Source organism: Amphiprion ocellaris, chromosome 16, assembly GCF_022539595.1.
Source record: "Amphiprion ocellaris isolate individual 3 ecotype Okinawa chromosome 16, ASM2253959v1, whole genome shotgun sequence".
NCBI lineage: Eukaryota > Metazoa > Chordata > Actinopteri > Pomacentridae > Amphiprion > Amphiprion ocellaris.
In genome coordinates, this window is record NC_072781.1 from 8,897,741 (window position 1) to 8,916,984 (window position 19,244).

Consider the following 19,244-nt stretch of genomic DNA (forward strand, 5'->3'; position numbering starts at 1 on the left):
TTTTCATGGGTTTCTATGTCACTAGGGTAAGTGAGAAATGTGATGGTGTTTGTTATTTGAATGAACTGATTTTTGAACAGAATTTGTTTTGCACTGAGCTCAGTATGTCATGGCATCCACAAAAAAAAAAAAAAAAACGGCACAAAGATGCAAAGACCTTAGCTGTAGCAAAGGGTTACTTGGATGAGCCACAAAATAATGTAAGAATTTCCCAGAAATGTGTTGATGAAGATGAAGAGATGTATTTGGCAAGTATATCCCAGGTTGACTCCCAATAAAGAGCTGCCCTTAACCTGTAATCCCCAAAGGTACACGTTTTGTCATATTTCACAGGTGCTTTATATTACCATTCCAATTCCTCATTGGTTCCTATTGGCCTCATAGTGTTTTCTCGTTAAATTAAATCATTTTGACAATTAACTTTTTTCTACAATTTTGAACTGCTGTTATGTATTTGAACACACGATATTTAAATCTTGAAAACAACAACAACTTTGAGTTAAATTACATGCAATATTAAATTGATTCAATTGCCAATATTATCATGTCAACCCAGCCAGTCAAAGTGATGATAAAAATTATACTGAATTTGCAAACAGTGTTTATTTAAGTGGTAACACTTGGTCCCATGAATTACTTTTTAGTGTATTTGTATTTCACACAATGTGCAAATAATCTAACGTATCCTTACCTTTTCATTACATAACTAGTAATGTTTAGAGAATAAATAAGTTAAAATATTTTTTTTTCTACTACGAATGTTGTTTTTTTATAATAATTTATCCAAGGTCCCCAGACGTTAATCTTTGTATGATAAATATAACAAACATATATAAACACAGCATGTAGTTTTCTACTCAATTCTATCCATTCTTTTTAACATGGGGCAATAAGAATTTGTTGGTACATCCCTACAACAGAATGGACATCATGAAACAGCTAAGTAAGCACTATTTTGGAAATGAAAATGGGCAGATGGCGAGTAGGTCTCGAGGCAGTTTTGATTGGGTGCACCATTTGCACTGTGCAACACATTTGCAATGTGTAAAGCTAATGAGGCTGTGGATGTTGTTTGTGAAATGCTATCCTGCTCTTTGTGAAGGTCTTGGAAAAGTTGGTGGAGATTTGGGGGGGAGAGGATCACATTGTTGGACATGTCTATGTGGCAGATTGTACCAAGCTGTCTAAACCAATTCCTTAGACAGCAAATGGTGGAGTTGTGGACATTCAAGTGTTTGGCCACAGCTCTAACTGACAGCCAGCATGCCAGTAGGTCCTCTCTCTCTTCTTGTCATTTGTTGCATCGTGCCATTTGGATAAAGCTGCATTTTAAGCCAGAATTAAGACATCACTGGTCATTGTACTAAATTGTGTAAATGTAACCCTTTTCAAATCATAACACAAGAAAGGAGGTTTTTAACTTTTTCCCTAAATTAGAAAAGGAAATCATTTGCATGCTACATTTGTATTTACACAACAAGCCAAAAGTTTAGAAGCAACTTCAAGTTTCTGTTCGCAATATCTTTCTTAAAAACCAGTATGAATTCTATGGATTTTGGGATGTATATACTGCATGATCAGACTTTGCTGACATTAATATGCACCATTTTCCTCAGTTTACTTTTAGATATACATTGATGTTACCAGACAATTGCTGAATAAATGTTAACAAAAGAAAAGACAGGCTTAGTTTTAGGGTGGAGATGATTTACAAGAGTCACAACTTCAAAGCAAAAGTCAAAAATAAATCACAGATTGCATTATTCACTTCAGCTCTTTGGCTTTTAAGAGTTTGCAAACAAAAATCCCAATAAATTTCAACTGTGTCTATATCTCTACAGAAATGACAAGAAACATCTGAATATAGAAACAAGAGTACAGATACAAATACCTGACAATTACAGTAAAAATGTATTCTGATGAGTGTCTCTTTATATAATAATCATGTTTATTTTGATGCAAGGAGTCGTTAGCAGCGTCGCCTTGTAGTTAGAAGATCCCCGGTTCGTGTCCCAGCCTGGGCCTGAGATCTTTCTGCATGGAGTTTGTATGTTCTCCCTATGCATGCATGGGCTTTCTCTGGGTTTTTCCTCCCAGTGTCCAAAAACATGCTCAGGTTAACTGGTGACTATAAATTGTCCGTAGGTGTAAATCAGAGTATGCTTGTTTGCCTCTCTGTGTAGGCCTGTGATAAACAGGTGACCTGTCCAGGGTGTCACCAGATGGGATAGACTCCAGCGCCCCCACAATCCTAATGAGGATTAAGCAGTGTAGATAATGACTGGATGGATGGATATGTTATTGCAAAGTATACCAATGAAACTATGATCTTGTTTTGTACAAATTTGATCTTGCTTCCAAGTTTTTGGCCTGCAGTGTATGTGCAGTCTATGTTAGTAGGATGAGGGTTTAACTCCGCTGGTGGGCTACTTCAGTGCTACTTGGGTAAAACTGGGGCTGTGCATTGAGGTTAACTGAATCTGTGTTAACTTACTTTCATCACATGACTCTTGATTGGCTCCAGGTGTATCTGAGCTCAGGTGTTGATTGTGCCCTCCAGGTGCTGATGGGACAATCTGACTGACTGATTTCATTTGCACTTCTTGTACAACTTTGAGGTGTTTCACTTAAAGGAAATCGGCTTTTTGGTACACATGCAGGCTGGGTCTAACGCTGTCACCAGGAGACAGTCAGCGGCACTCAGATTTGATCAGCAACAAACTGTGACCGCGTGCTTCCGCACAGCAGCAGGTCAGGTGATCCAGCTGGCACGCGGAAACTGGAAAGTGAACTGGAAAGCGCCACTAGATCTCCAAAGTAGCAGGGCTGCATTCACGTTTCACGTTGCCAAGAACGGATGTTTCTTTTATGTAATTAGGCTATTTTTCTTCTTCTTTTTTTTCCCCCGTAGAGATCCGACTCAGATAGTTGATCTAAAGACGTCAAACCACTGCGCTGTCATCCTCAGGAGGAAGTTATGGCACACAGCGAACCACCGGTCGCTTTGAATGGGTCTCAAGTAAGTTTGTTTAGGAAACGCTTTGTGTCGGACTTTGTCCTCCTGCATGGTTAAGAGGTAACTTTTATCAGCAGCAGAGTTTACCGGCGCAGGATTATTGCTCGTTTTGTTTCCTCGACATCACCCCCGTCATGTGACACATTGAGACAACAGTTACTGACGTGACTTTCGATTTGTTTTCTGTTCCTCCTGCAGCTTTACTGGAAGAAAAAAACGCCTTAACGTTGCAGCAATAAAATGTGCACATTGCAGGGCAGCGTGTTTGAACTGTTGCACACTTGATAATGCATAATTATAACCGGAAAACAGACAGTAAAAGATGATTGTCTCCTTGCAATAATAATAACAACATGACATGTGTGGTTAATATATCACCTGGCTGCATTTACACATAATCTGCATCCTAACTGTTATATCATTCAGATCAACTTTTTATTATTTTTTCTACTCATCTCAGTTATTTCTCAATTTTTCTTCTTAATTCTTAAAGATTTCATACATCGGACATGACTGTACGAACATCCCAGCCTTCCTTGGAGACGCATACGGCCACTTTGCAAAGAGGCTGGATCTGAGTTTCAATCAGCTCAGGTAAGAAGATGAGCGTCCAGACGTGTAATCGCCCTCACACGCCACCTGTCTCCTCTCTGTCTGTTAGTGGGAGATGTGCATCAGCTGAATGTGTGCCCTCGGTCTACAGGTGGTCAGAGTGTCAGCAGAGCATCAAAGAGCTGAATGGCTGTTAGAATTGGGCCGGTGCCATGCTGGGGCAGGATAAAAGATGTGATCGATAAATGTGACATGCTAATTCAGGGGGCAAATAGAAGAAAAGATTCCTCTGTCAGGACATGAAGGAGCACCTCATGGCAGCTGCTTCAGAGGGGGCTGCCATTTCAACAGCAGGACTAGCATAGCTGATCTGGCAAGTCAAAGAAAAGAGATGATGGTTATAAGGTGCTTTTATTCGTGAAACCCCTTTCATGACTGTCAGGCCATGAAGCCATCTCAGCGGAGGCAGGTTTTTTTTCGAAATTGTTGTCTGGAGGCAGTTTTCTATGCTGGAGATTTGGGGTCTTCAATTTAACTGATTTATATTGTGTCATAGTGCAAAATGTCTCATTTACTGGCAATGTTCAGAGCAGCTGTTCTGGGTTGAGTGATATTTGATTGAATGCACTGTGAATGTGTGTATCTGGAAGAAAAAAAACATGAATCCCTACACAATCTTTGACCTACTGACCTAACATTTACTGTCTTCATGTGCACACAGGTTTCTGAGCAAGGGGCTTATCTTTACACAGGGTGTTGTGCAAGTCTGAATTGCTATAAATGTGCTACAAGGATTGATAACTCAGACAATTAACAGGGATGTAGACTTTGAGGCCTGGCCTTGGTTAAACCTGAATATGCAGCTAATTTGAACTGCATGTGTAGGAATAAATATGATGGAAAACAAGCTTAACAAGTGAGAGGAACAACTGGACTGCAATTTAGATTTTTCACCTTTTTTTTCTTCATTTATGTTGTTTCGGTAATTCGATCAAATTGGACTAATCTAAAACCTGTCATTGCTAATGTTCTGTTGCCCCATTAGTTTTGTTTTCATGCTGTGTCTAGAGCTGTCACCTTGTTCACAAGGTACAAGCAAGCTGCTAAGTAAAATGTGAAGGTGAGCTGCCCTCTGGTTGTTTTTTAGGTTTGCAGAATTCAGCACTTGAAGCTCTGCGATTGAAAAACAAACATTTGTAATTGTATTTTTCATGACCTGGATCAAGTAACCTGTCATTAACATACTAACACAGCTATCCAAAGTAGGTTCTTGGAATCTTTTTACTGTAAGTGTTGTTTACTTGCATTAACTGGTGGTCTTTTGAGCAATTGCTCATATATAAGGTTCTTGAAATAATACTGAGTTTGCACTTCAGTAGTTCTTTATTTTTCTGTACATTTACTTTCCTCAAATTGTTTGATTAAGCAGAATACATGAGCATTGTTCAAAGCACTCTGATGGACACTATATGTCTTTGTGTTGCCTCAGAGGAAGTCAAAGCCCGTTGTGTCTCACAGAGAGCATTACGAAATCTGACTGAAACAACTCTTACGCGTTTCGGTTTCAGGAATATCAAGGCTGGCATTATGTTTCTTGCCCTTGAACCTGTCACATTAAGGACTTGATGTTCAGAATCAAATATTTATGAGTCAGATATTACTAATTTATTATTAGTTTTCAGTCCAGCTAATCTCAGATGTCAGATATCATTACTAAACTTCAAAGGGCGGCGTGGGCAGAGAGGTGGTGCAGAAGTAACAAAGTCTAACTTGAACCATTTGAGGCTCATATCAGTACACTATTGATTGATGGTTGGCTAGTGGGAAAAGTGATCTGTTACACAGCGCTTCATCCTTTTCTGCAAAGACGATGTTTAAATAACTCCTATAGGAAATCTGGATCATGAGCTAACATGAAACATATAGGGATAATTTTCCTTTTTTCAATTATAAATCCCTTCTACACTTACATCTCCTTCTGATTTTTCGCCTTCTGGATGTTGTGCAGATACATTTCCAGACTTGTGTTAAAGCTGATTCCAAAAACCAACACCACAGAAGATTAGCCCCCAATGGAAGCTGTTGTTTGTTCACTGTCAAATCTTTATACATAGCTAGAAAGTGTACAGTACTGACCTGTTATTATTTAAACCTTTTCACTGAATACACACTTCTGTAGGTGTCACATGACAACATTAGGAGTGGGGGGGTGAAATTCAATAAGTAGCTGAACATGTGATTATGTTATATGCTAACAAAGACACAGCATCCCCTCAGTAGTTTTATACTCACAAGTATGTAACTAATAGACCCCCTGACACAGCTTACTCATTCTTTGTGATGCTGTATGTGTAGCTGTTTGAACAGAGTTTGATAAAGACTAAACGGACAACCGCATGTGGCTATATTTGACACGAGAATACTGTAACTATCTATTAAAACACTAAGATTTCTATTTAGTAAGAATCTGGCACTTGTACTCTTAAAATTGGCAAATATTTTCCAATTTGTGAGAATATAATTAGTTGTGATTTTATTTTGAAGGAGGTATACACATATTTGAAAATAAAGTATGGCTATCCAGTAATTTCTGTAATATATCGCCATTGGCTTGTTGTAGTTTTCAACAACTTGATGTTTAAGCTGATGATTGTACTTCTCTTCATATAATATTGAACACTTCTATGACTCAATGTATCTGTGACCGTTCAAAGAACCCTAACATTTTCAGACATACTTTTTGTGGAATTTTAGCTGGAAGATGATTGTTCTGCTGGAAATACAGAATCCAACTCATCAAAAACTATTTTAGGGTTGCACAGAAAGCCAAATATTAGCTTTATCCATGTAAAACTCCTCCACAAAGAAGAACTAAGTTCAGCTATATTGGATATACAAAAAAAACCAAAAAACTGTAAAGGCCCACATTTTCCCTTGTAGAAAAGGAAGTATTCATCCACATATCAAATAAATGGGACAGTTGCATCTAACTATTTGTGTCTTAGCATCAACAGTGAGAACTCTGTTGCTGTTACATGCCAGGTCATAGAGACATTTGTGTATTGACACCATGACCCCGTTTCGCTGTCAGTTCAAGTAAACCAGGTGTAAACAGATGCACATGTTAGTTAAACTCAGTGGACTGCCTTCAGCGTCGTGCGCTTCTTCATGCTGCTTGACTCAAATTGAGAGGGAGACGTTGCCGGAGTTTGTTTTAGCTAATACGCTTATTTCTGTCAGCTCAATTGACAACACTCATCCAGCAGCCTGACAATGAGTCACAAAGAGAAGCAAGGCGCTGGCGTGAGCTTTAACTGACTCCTGTGTGTCGGCGTGCGTGTTTGCGCATATGTTTACGTTTTTGTGTATGCCTGTGCATGTTTGCTTGCATGCGGTGTTTGTGCATCTGTCTCTGTGAGCATAACCGTGAGTGGCTGGGCAGGTAATGGCAAGGAGGAAATTATGGTAGTGGGCTGTCACACCCACACCTCTCCTCCTGTGTGCTGCAGTGTCAGCCTGTCTCATCAATGTGTTGAGAAGTGTGGCTCACAGTGAGATTTCTGTCTCAGCAACGGGCTTGGTTAGTATTGTGTTGTCCACTTTGTTCCAGGTCAGGTGTGTACACAGTGCAGTGAGGGGGCAGGTGCCATGCTGACATGATTTCTCTCTGTGACTGGGCTGCACTTTTGGTGCCTCCATCTGCTACATGCAGTGTTATCACCCCTGACACATGAGGACTGAAGAAGACACGTCTATGAGTCACAGGAAGAAGCCTAACATTGTTAGAACAGTGATACTTTTCTTCGGAAATCTGACAGAGCATCTTGACCAAACCGCATGTGTGAATCAGCAGCAGCTGGGAAACCTTAGACCTTCTACTTAGATCTGTTTTAACTATTCAGCTTTTATATTTTCTAGAATTGCAGCAAAATAGTCACATATGTACAAACATATTGCAATCAAACAGCCTTGCAGTTATTCCCAACTTCAACTTAGACTGTATTAGAAAGATGTTAAATTTTTCTATCATTATGGTAGAGTCTGTAATTGTGTAGGTTTTAAACACAGCATAATAAAGGTATTTCTAGTATTCTGTTTCATGTGCTGAAATATTGGAGAAATAAGTGTAACCAGTCTCTGTGCATTCATCTTGCTGTGTTATTTGTACAAAACAGGCAGCCGTGCAGTCTGTAATGTACTATTGTGTGCATTTTTTGTATGCTCACTCATATGCTCACCTAAAAATGGATCAGTTATTTGACTGGAATTTATTGTTGTACAGTAGTTGTCAAATCCTGCATGTGATAATATTTAATATTTCGTGTTCGATTCACAGTTCCACTTATACAAGATTACATAATATTCCAAAGTCAAACAAATGGTTGCTGCAGAAATTTCCCAGCAGTGTCTTCAAATAATTAGTGATCCATCACTGGTGACTTATTCTGCTGTGGACATCTACACATCTTGTTATGTGTAATGCTTTTAATAGCAAGCCTTAATTAGTTTGTGTGTTATCTCGAAATGTTGTGTTTTCACCCTGTGCCAAACTGGAGTGATTTCAGTGCTTTATTTGCAGTGATACATCACTGAATAATTTTTTTTTGTTACCAATATGGTTGTTTTTTTGGTAAAGGTGACACAAAATTAAAGCCAAATGGATCTGTAACCCAACATTGGTCTGAAATGACGATGTTGCTCTCTGTAAATTTTCTAAAGCAGATAAACTAAGTTGAAATTCATCCTGCCATTAGTAAAAAGTGGTCCATATTGGACTTTAGTGCACACTTAGAGCTGTACTGTATGTGTGTGCATGCACAATATGCGTGTGCCTGTGTGTGTCTGAGGGGGTATGTGCTCACCCAGGCCATGTTGGTGATGGCAGGCGTTTTGCATTTTAATGACAAATCAAGTATGCTAACTCGCATTTTAAAACGAAAGTGTCGCCCGGCTGTCAAAATGAGATGTAAGTAGTCTGATGAAAAGAGAACAAAGAAGACAAAGTAGGGAGGCCTGGTACACTGAGAAATGAAATAAAACCTTGTATGGCCTGTCAACTGTGTCATTTTATATTCATATCTAAGGAACATTATAGTATTACTCCGCCGCTCAAGCCTCACTCATCTGTCTCTTTTAATTCATCACAGGCACCGCTCTGTCTTTCAAGTTGCTGTATGTCAACACTGGAAGGGGCCTGCTAATTGACAAATGAGTGTCACAGACATCAAGTGTTCCTTTTCTATCCAAGCTAGGTAGACTCTGGTTGTTTGATGGTGAGGGGAGGAGGAGGAAGGAGGGGACGTCTGTTATTGGCAGAAACCCAGTAAGAGGCATTAGACTGGCCCTAGAATGAGAAGTGACAACAGGAAGAGAGCCTGTCATTGTCTTGCCTAAGTGTTCAATCTGCAGAGATGCTGGTATGCAGATAAAGTGTCAGTTAGGAGGAGAGGATATGAGACATTGGCAGTATGAAGTCCTCAAATCACTTAACTGGGAGCGTGGAGTGTGTGTGTCTGGTAATAGTGGCGGTGTACTCTGTTCTGCTGAGGAAATATATTCCATATCCGATCTATCAGGCTTGTTTAGGCTGATATTCTAGGATAACCTGATCTGTGTCTCATAAATTAAGGAGTATGCAGAGCTCTCCCAGCCCTAAGAGATTTAAACCAGATAGATGAAAGGGACACGTCTGGCAGGAAATAACTTATTCATTTGAAGGACATTGATATTTTGTATCATTCTGTGGTACTGGGAAAAAAAGGATCTTTTTAATTTTCAACAGGATGTTTTTTTTTTTTTTTTTAAATGATGTACTACTCCTGGGAAAGTGGTGGGACGACATAGAGCTAAGGATGTTATGCTTATTGGGTGGCTTGTCTTGTTCATATATCTGTCCAATTTGAGTTTTTTTTTGTATGCGACTCTTTCAAACACTTTTCTCACTGCTGAGGACAGTTGAAACCGTGCTAACACAGAGTCCGAGCAGAGAAATAATGAGACACGTGTGGTCTGTGATGGCTCAAGTCATTAAAATGAGGTTATATCTTGGACGGTTTCAATTGTAATGTCTTTGGATAGATGGTGTTACAAAACTGAGCCAAAGCCTCTTTCTGTTATGGATGGTCAATTAACTTGTATATGAATGAAAGCTCTCCCACAAATTGCAACCACAAATGTGACTTTCATGATGTCTTCCAACTGTCGATGGTTTATCGTTTCATTTCTGTGTTTTCTGTGTCCAGCAGTGTATCTTCACTCATGCTAAATTTGCCGTAATATAAATCTACCTGGCTGAGCAGATGATGTTTGCAGACGAACTGCAGATTTTATCCACATGTCCTCACCAATGGAGCTCATCAAATGTTTTACTTGTCATCTAAGGCCAAGTATTTGTTCAAATCTATTTGATTTATGTTTATACATCTGGCCTTGTGTTTAGTGCAACCTGTATTTGGACTGCGATTTAAAAAAAAAAAAAAAAAAAAAAACATTTTGAATCACCTCTGGCAGCTTGTAGGAAGCAGGAAGAAGAGAGGGCCTCTATCTTTCTACCGTCATCAGTCATTTTAAGAACCGGAGGTCATGTGTGGCTCATGAACCTGGTGGACACACTCAGCAGCTGGAATCAGGCAGGAGCAGTGGAGCTTTGTTGTCATATAAGAAAAGGAAGGTTTTGTCAGATTTCGATAATGGTTTCTATCTGAGGAAGAAGAAACAATCATTGCTCACGTCTTTAATTGTTGAGTCGACCTGACCAGCAATCAGCATAACTCTATTTTGAGCTCTATTTTGTATACAACTACTACTATTTGGATGTAATGCGCTCAAAAATAAAACATGAACTCATTAAGTGAGTTGAAAATTTGATCCTGATATTCTCAATAACATGACTGCTGTATCTTATTGAATTTGTACAGTTTTTATGCAGTAAGGAATCCAAGGCACCAGTTAAATGAAAATGGTGACCGAAACCCCAGCCAGTTAAAATGGATTAGAAGGACCAGTGATTTTCAGCTTAAACTGGTTTCAATTCTGTTTTACTTAAGACACCAAATCACAGTATGTGTTACCTCAGTGCACTTCACAGTGTAAAGTCATAGAGAGAAATCCATCAATTGTCCCATTGAGCTAGCACTTGTATGCACTTGAATTCATTGTATGCTTGATCTCTAGACCTTCATCATTTCATAGTGCATCACACCAAATCCCGCAGCATAAACATTATCTACGGCCCATCAGGCTGTGGTTGCACATGCTATACTTGATCTAAGGATAAAAGCATTGCAGGTTTTGTTAACTTTGTGGCATTTTTTGGACAAAAAGAAAACAACTTGTGAGGTGTGTTCTTAGTCAAAGACAAAGCCTACAGAAATGGTGTTTCAGCTGTTTTTTTCAGTTGTCAAATTCACTCATGGAACGGTTTCACTCATATTCAAATTTGTCCAGTTGTTTGTACATAAACGCACACAAAGGTGTGTGTCATGCCTTTTTTCCCCTGCGTTTGATCAGTGCAACTGCTGTGATTATGTACTGAATGTGCCTAAATGTGGGTCTCAAACTGCAGCTCCATGCTGTGCTTGAACACCTCCAGCACAGAGCACCAGAGCTGCTTCTCCTGCCCTGCTAACATGCTGCTAATGCTACACCTTCTATGTAGACATGGTGTTAGACAGAAGAATAGCTAGTCTATCAGTTTTCAGCTTCATAGTTCCTTTACCCAGAGTATAACATATATATATAGTATAAATCTTTATCTCACTGTTAAACACAACAAAAGCCACGGAACCATCACTGTCAGGAGCTGCCATCAGCCATCCAGAGCTTTCCACAACCTCCCTCTTCTTCAATCTAAGACCGTCTTGTGGTTGGGGTTTCTGAATGGAAGGGAACATCTTTATGTTCCTTTTGTTCACATTATATATACTGGGCAGTGATGCCATTCCTTTTATGACTGCGTCACATTTTTTATTGTATATCCCAAGACGGATGGCGTGCCACTGACACAGAGATTTACAGGCCTTCAGCTTGCAGTGGCAGAGCTTTAGAAGGGCCTGCTGACATCTAGCCAACACTTTGGAGGAGGAGAATAAAAGCTGACATTTTATTGGCTCTAAGAGAGAGAGAGAGGACTTGGGGTTGTGGGGGAGCACTGAGGAAGGGAGTGAGAAAAGAAAGGAAAAGAGACTGTTTCTCTACTTTATATTTGTCAGCACTGCCAGCTGTCATGGGGACCTTGCTAAAAAGAGCAGATTTATTGGGTATTATTTAGAAACTTGTCAGTGGTAATGACTACAGCTATGATTTCAATTATCACCCACTAAATATAGCTTAATTCACTGCCTTGCCGACCATAATGAGCCACCCTGACATAATTTTTCAAGAATTCGATACCGTGCTATTTTAATATTTTATGTTGACCACTGATTTAATTTTCCTCCCTGGTGCTTGGCATGTGGCAAGGTCCCACTCCTTCATGCGCAGTTGGATAGTCGGAGCTATTGAGTTCAAAGCTGTCCCAGGGATATATTTTTTCCATTGACAGAAATCCAATTAGTTTTAGTACACAGTATGGCTGAATAAAAAGGGTCTTAAAATCTACAATATGTTTCCTTAACGTTTTAGCAGAGTGCAAAGCCAGTGATGGATCTTTATGATTTGAACTGAATGGGGCCCAAGTGGACATACTCCCTTTTCTATTTTGGCAAGTGAAAAACAAACCATCCATATGTCTTATTCATTTTGATAGGCAGAGCGAAGTCTTTTGATATTGCGTAAACATCTACTGTATAGTGCATGCACCGGCTAAGATCTTGACTCTCCTGCATATTTAAACACTTATTAAATACTTTACAACTACTACACAAATTCTGCAGAAACACCATGTAAATATGAGAGAGGGGGAAAAAGTCAGATGTATAATTCATTAGTGACATGTTTAGTAAGTAGACCATTTGGGAGAGTTAATGTGTACTCAGGTTTTGACATGAGGGTGTGCATTTTTAAGCGAACATTAAAAGAGAGATGATTAGAACTGGCACTCGGCTGTCAATAAAAAGCTTGCTGCATAAAGTTGATGATATGGGTGCATTTTTATGTTGGAAAGCTGATTCCTTTTCTCATGTCCTCTCCCACTGCGACAATAGTTTTTAAGTGCAGAACACATGCAAAGTCATTTAGGGTACCTGCGGACAGTTAAGGCCTCCCCTATGAGTATTTTTCCCAGTTTAAAAAAAGGAAAAAGGCAGCAGCTTATCCCTTAGACACAACCTGTGTCTCTTTTAGCTCATAACTCAAGAACTGTATATGTTCATCCCATCACATTTAGCCATCTCCTTGATTGATGATGTAAGCAACTGGAAGGCATGGAACATATTAGAACAGAGCATGGAGAGGAGCAGCCATACTTCTGCTTCCCCTGGCCTAATCCCAGATGGAAAAAGGAAAAAAAAAAGGTTTTAGAGCCTGTTTTGGATGATGAACAAAGGAGCTTCCTTTGGTATGATCTAGGCAGTTTTGGTCGCTTCATGGCTTTCAATCTCCCCACTGTCTTTCCTAGAGGGCCCAGGGGTGAAAAGTGAAGACAGATACATGCGTGTATCCATGCCAAGATTTTTAGAGGAGATTGCAGCTTTTGCCATGTTTTGAATTTTAGGGGATGATTATTTTAAGAGGACTGCATGATAAATGTTGTCAGTAGATGAATAAATCTTTTGAGCATAAAAAACGATTGGAGGCTGTTATTAGATATAACGGCTCTTGAAGGCCACACTGTTGGTAAAAGAATTTGCTCTTGCATATTAGTGAAGACCAGGGACCCATATAATAATTTTTTAACCTCTATAGTTTGAGTCCAGTTTAATCATAGTTTGCCAATCTTGATGTGATAAACTTCAGTAAACACAGGGCATCGTATTTGCTTGTTCTGCAATTTCAGGCCTCTAACAACCTTCGTGGGTGAGTTCTTGTGTCTTTTTTCTGCTCTCTTGTAGAACGCTTAAACCATCTCTGGCCCTGGACAGCTGTGCCACATTCTCAGCACAGCTGTAACTCATTTCCTGTTTCCATTTTAGATAAACTTACTCACATCTTTCACAGCTTTCACTTATAGAAAGCACTAACTGTCCTTCCAAGCTGCCATCCCAAGAACTTGATATTGGTCAGACAGGAAGATTTGCCTCAGATAGCAGCCGTCACGCTCTCACTCAGCTGCACTCTTGTTCGCCCTCGTCTTGTTTATAGTCTACATTTGCTTGTTCCATTTGCGAAGCATGAAGAATAAGTTTAGAAAACTGTAGTTGGGAATAAGCTCAGAAATCAAGGGCAAGCTATGGTTCTTTTGAGGCTACATCTGACATCCATCAGCATGGAAATATGTTTTAATGGTCAGGCAGGCTGCAAGACATCAGTAAGCTGTTGCCTCACTTTTCCACCCAGGGACATATTGAGATAAGAAACAGTGACGGCATGTTTCATATCCATGCTGCTGACATGTCTGTGCTGGAAAACTACAAGGAACAACCCTTCCATTTTAGGGCCAGCAGGCCGCGTAGTACAGTATTCCAGTTCTCTGTTTTGCCTCTTAAAACACTGTTTATCCATTAGGATAAATGCATTGAGTCCCATCATACTTGTTCCACTGCAAGCTGCTGACTGCACTATTAGCTGACAGTATGATTATGTGAACAACAGACCAAACAGCCTTCTGATCTTCTCTGTCTGTCCAGACGTTTGGTGATGTTTAAGAGTTTATCCCCAGCGGTAATGGTGAGATAGCTTTTGTACTGGGGGCACTGTAGAGTTTCTTTATTTTCTCCCTCTGTCTGGATCCTGGGCCCCTGGGTCCTCCAAAGCTCAGAACATGTCTGTACTCAGATGTTTCAAAAACACCAAACAGCAGAGGAAGACGAGGAGGAGGAGGAAGAAGAAGGGATAAAGGAGAGACGAAGGGAAATGGGAGGAGGGTAAGAAATCCTCATAGGGACAAAGTGTACATGTACAAGCAGACCAGGCAGAGAGGCCCAACAGGGTCTGCAGACTTGTGATCTGAGGGCCGTTTGTGTGTCAGCCAGATCAAAGTGTGTGGAAGAGTTGGAGAAATCCCTTTACCTTCTCGGACTATGGAAACCCTTATTGGCAGCAAAGGTAGAAGGAGGGGGGATGTTAACGGTGGGCTGCAGTGAAGCGCTTTAACTTGTGATGGTTTTCATTGTTTTCGTTCAAGAAAAACCACAAATCCTTCAGTTTTACTCATACTGCTTCAGGCTCATTGCTTTGGATAGCATTAAACATGTAGGCTACATGGAGCATTTTATTGCCAATATTTTATGGCCATATTAATTTTAAGACATTTGATACTTTAATACAGTAACTGCCAAGGCTGTGACCTCTGGCCTCCAGTTCTGTATTTCGCATAGAACGGCTGTGTTGCTGTAAGCTTTGGTTTATTGTATTAAAAGGACAACAGCTGTTCGCCGGAGTAAACAAGAGCGCCTTTATAGTTTATTACAGGATGAGTGTTTTCATAGTTTTAAACAAGAGAAGACTGATTGGTTGGCTGATTGTAAATCATCCTTTTTTGTATAGGAAACACTCAGCACATGAAAGAATACCACAGTGGTAGACAGGTGAACATGTAGCAATATGGATTCATAAAACTGTGGGGTTGAGAAACTATATATCACTGATGTGAGATACAGTAAACATACTGTGACACAGTGGTGGTTGTTGCTTATGGCTCCTTTAACTTTACCCTGTAGTCTAGATATAACAATAGAGCTTGAGGATATTTTTCTTCTGAACACTCTCTGTACCAATATGTAAAATGTATTTGGTACAAGGTAAACATTCAAGAAGATTATTTCAAACACTTTATATATAATAAACTTTTTCCTTGTGTAAGTGCACATTATAGTTTCCAAAAAGGTTCCTCTTTGAGTGAGGTCAGGCCAGATTATGAAGGTACAACTCAAATCTAAATGAAGAAAAAGCAGAAAAAAGACATAACCCGCTCATTATGCTGCTCATGTTTTTTGAATAATGGACAAATAAAATAAATTTTCTGGCAGTGTTTTAATTTCAGGTGTGTTAACTTAAATATTTTCTTCTTTCTGTGTATATTGAGACGTCATATCAGTGATATTTTTTCATACATATTGTATGAACAAACATCAGTTATCACCTCAGAATTTGGATTTTTAAAAATTTCTTATTTTTAAATATCTTGAATCAAGTGCTGATCTCGTTGTTTGTCCTGTTGTCCTCACAAATCCATATAGAAATTGTTAATTTTGCGAACGTATTGCGATTTACAAGTACAAACAGTTTGAATGAATTAGCACTATAACTTCGGAATAGTGTAACTGCTGGAGCACGTTTTTTTCCCGAATAAAATACAAATGAATAGAAATGCTTGATTGAACCCCAAGGGAAAATTCTATTGTTCCATTAGAAAGCAGAGGGAGTAAACCACCACCAAGACAGACATAAATTAGAAATAAAAACATGCTAAAGTACAAAATGTACTGTTAAAGTGTAAAATATACTATGATTAAAAATGTACTAAAGTGAAAAATGCACTGTAACATGTCAAATGCTAAATATATAGTGAATAAAAACATTAAAATCCTGTAGACATTAAAGTCACTCGAGATTATCAACTAAACACCTCTACGCCAGTCTTAATTGACCAGTGATGAGGCTATATAACAGTCATTAAACCAAGCCAAATGGTTAAATACTACTAATCAATATATATGTATGTATGTAGCATAAAGCTTTATAAATGTGCAGCAGCAGCCATTTGGGGCTACAACATGGCATTAGTGCAACTATGAACTAAATGAACAGTAGCAAGTTGGACATACAGTAGACCTATATATACACACAGCTGTTCCTTCCACAGAATGCCAGACAGTCCGTCACTCATATGCAGCCCCTCATGCTGGGGACCTACAGTGAGTGTATCCTTCCATGAGCCTGGCTGTTTAAATTAATTATTAGTTTTATAGCGAACCCCGAGGCCTTGCACAGGCAACTAATCCCTGTAGAGAGCTAATCCGACCCCACGTTACAGAAAATCAATACCGGTCTTTGGTGTAGGCATGCCATCAGGGCACGGGGACACATGTCAGACAGGCCTCCTGATTTTTTCATGAGGTGTGTTTTTGAAGTGGTTGAGCCAGTGGATGATGCTCGAGGTAGCCAGAATTGAAAAGTATATCCGGAAGCGATAAAAAAGGCTTGTATGACCAAATTTCTCATGGGGTGCGAGTGATGCAAGTGTGTGGGTTTTTTTTTGGTGGAAAACAGATATTGAGATAGATGCATAGGGAGGACTCATGCTGTCACAAATACATACCTTTATATTATAATAATCCTCGCATATAAAGCTTAGATTTTATATTTGTGATCAAATTAAGAGCACCTGGCTGATGAGAAAAGCTCCTGTAAATGAGTTTTGTATGTTTTTTTTTTTGTTTTTTTGTTTTTTTTTTAAAAAAAGATAACACCACCACAAGATACCACATGGCTCTGTTACAATGACCTTCTGGCAACCTCTGTGATGATAGATGTGTGTGGTGGATGAGTGTCCTGCAGTCATCAAGGATTTAGGGGATTTTGTTTGCAGTGACTGACTGCAGATCAAGTAGTCTGAGTTATGTCATGCCTGCTATTTTCACTGGTGTGGCGGCGGCTCAGGGTCGGTGCCAGTCGAGTCTCCCTGTAAACATCAGGCTATGCCGTTTTCCCTGATAATTTGATGAAAGGGGGGGATTGGAACAGTCATTTTGAAAATGTCAATTTGTGTCTTTTTAGCAATAAATCTTTTTCTTATGACCCAAAATGAGAACATCCTATTTTGTCTTGGAAATGATGCAGACAGTCTGTGATTTGAGATCAGTTTAATATCTTGTCAGATTTGATACATGCTAAAAAAATTGAAACCACCATTCATTTTCTTTTACTCTGTCAGGGTTTAATACCATTCAGAGAGGATATGAATATTTCTCATGCCTCAGTCTCATTTCATATTCTCAACTGTCTGTCAGTAATTGGAGGATAGAGAGAGAGAGATGATCTGACCCAGTCCCCTACTTTTTTTTTTTTTTTTTGCACCTCTCATTCTGTCTATTAGTTTTGGCTTACCAGCTTTCTCTCTCTCACCAGGGACTGGCATGTGAAGATAATAGGTTTCATAATGTGCGGAGCTTCATTCCAAGCTCTTTTGTGCTTCTCTTTATGAGAGAACAAAAAATGTCGAGCCAAGTCAGTCTATTCATTCTTTTTTTTTCCTATTGGGAGATTAATGAGAGAAACAGTCCTGTCTCAAGCCTTTTGTGACAGGCTTCAAAGTCCCTGTATTGGAGGACTCGCATGTAGAGTTCACACACGTGCTCATTTCCTGTTACGCTGTGATAGTCGATTAGGGAGGCAAGCACATGATCAAAACTATATGCTGCAATTATCTCCACATTTGTTGCCAAATTTGTTTAACATAGGTGACGTGATCAGATATTTTACGCTCAATAAGAGGTTTTTCAGCTCCTTGTAATTGTGGTATTTTAATCAGTCAGTAATTGTTTTAAGCAACATGAGAACTCAACGCTAAATATTGTTTGTTGTGAATTTGATTTCATGAAGTGAAACCTTTGTGGACTGACTGTGGTTCCCACGAGGGGGGATGACATTATGAGGAAATACCATACACAGAAAATCTTGTGTCTTGTCATGAGACCTTTGGGTTTGTCCATCTGAATCCTCTTCTTATCTAGAGCACAGTGAAGCATTCATTCTCAGAAGAATAAAACTGTATGATTTGTGTTTATTACTTGCTTTGATATACTGTCAGTCCATCCGTGCCGTTTTATCATTTCTTACCACTTGGATATTTTTATGATGTTTTATGTTAATAAAACATTGAAAAACTGAAATATTGTCACATGTAGAAGTAACCGCACCATCTAAAAGTCAAACTTCTGATTAACATAATGGATATGAGGCTGTCCAAAAGCGATATGTCTTGAGAATATATGTTTGCAGCTGTTCCTCAGCTGCCACGACCCCAAGAAGTTTATGAAATATCAATTAAAAAATCTCTTGTGACAGCAAAACTGTGCCAGTTTCCCATCACATGACGGACACAACGGACAAAATCTAAACAGAACGATCATTGTAATGGTTGCATATTTTTTTCTTTAAACTCCCTAAATTTAGGGTTGACTTAGTGCCAGCGCCATTTCTTCATCTTTGATCTTAGGCAAAACTGTTCCTCCTCCAAGGTATGCCGATGGCGCTAATTTTAGTGATGGCACAGGAACAGACAGTTCTAAGTCGATGCCAGAATTTAGAAAATGTCACAGTGCTTGTTTTTCTACGGTAAACTGCAAGTTCCAAAGAATGCTGTAGATTCTGGACAACAACTACAACATGCGGAATGGTCTGCTGCAGCTTTTGGGGGTAAAAATAAAACAACAAAAAGAAACGGTTCAGAAACAAGTTATAAAGGAGAAAAAAAACAGAATGTAAACACAACAAATAGAAGAGACACTTTAAATTTGTCTAAGTGAATCATCTGGTTCTTCACACAAAAATCAAAGTGGGCAATTGTCAGTTGTAGCAACTTTGTATTAACAACATTTCATCAACATATTCTTGTCAGAAAATGTTTTTTTAATTA

General features: G+C 39.2%; 1 protein-coding gene across 1 annotated transcript in view; it reads left to right on the forward strand.

The window, feature by feature from the left end:
• The first annotated feature begins 2,760 nt into the window (after positions 1-2,760).
• lrmda (leucine rich melanocyte differentiation associated) overlaps positions 2,761-19,244 on the forward strand; it is a 200,930-nt gene continuing 184,446 nt past the window's right edge. The window contains exons 1-2 of the mRNA XM_035953005.2: positions 2,761-3,019; positions 3,510-3,610. Of these exons, the coding sequence (XP_035808898.2) occupies positions 2,978-3,019; positions 3,510-3,610 (143 nt within the window). The 5' untranslated portion in view covers positions 2,761-2,977. The remainder of the gene's footprint in view (positions 3,020-3,509; positions 3,611-19,244) is intronic.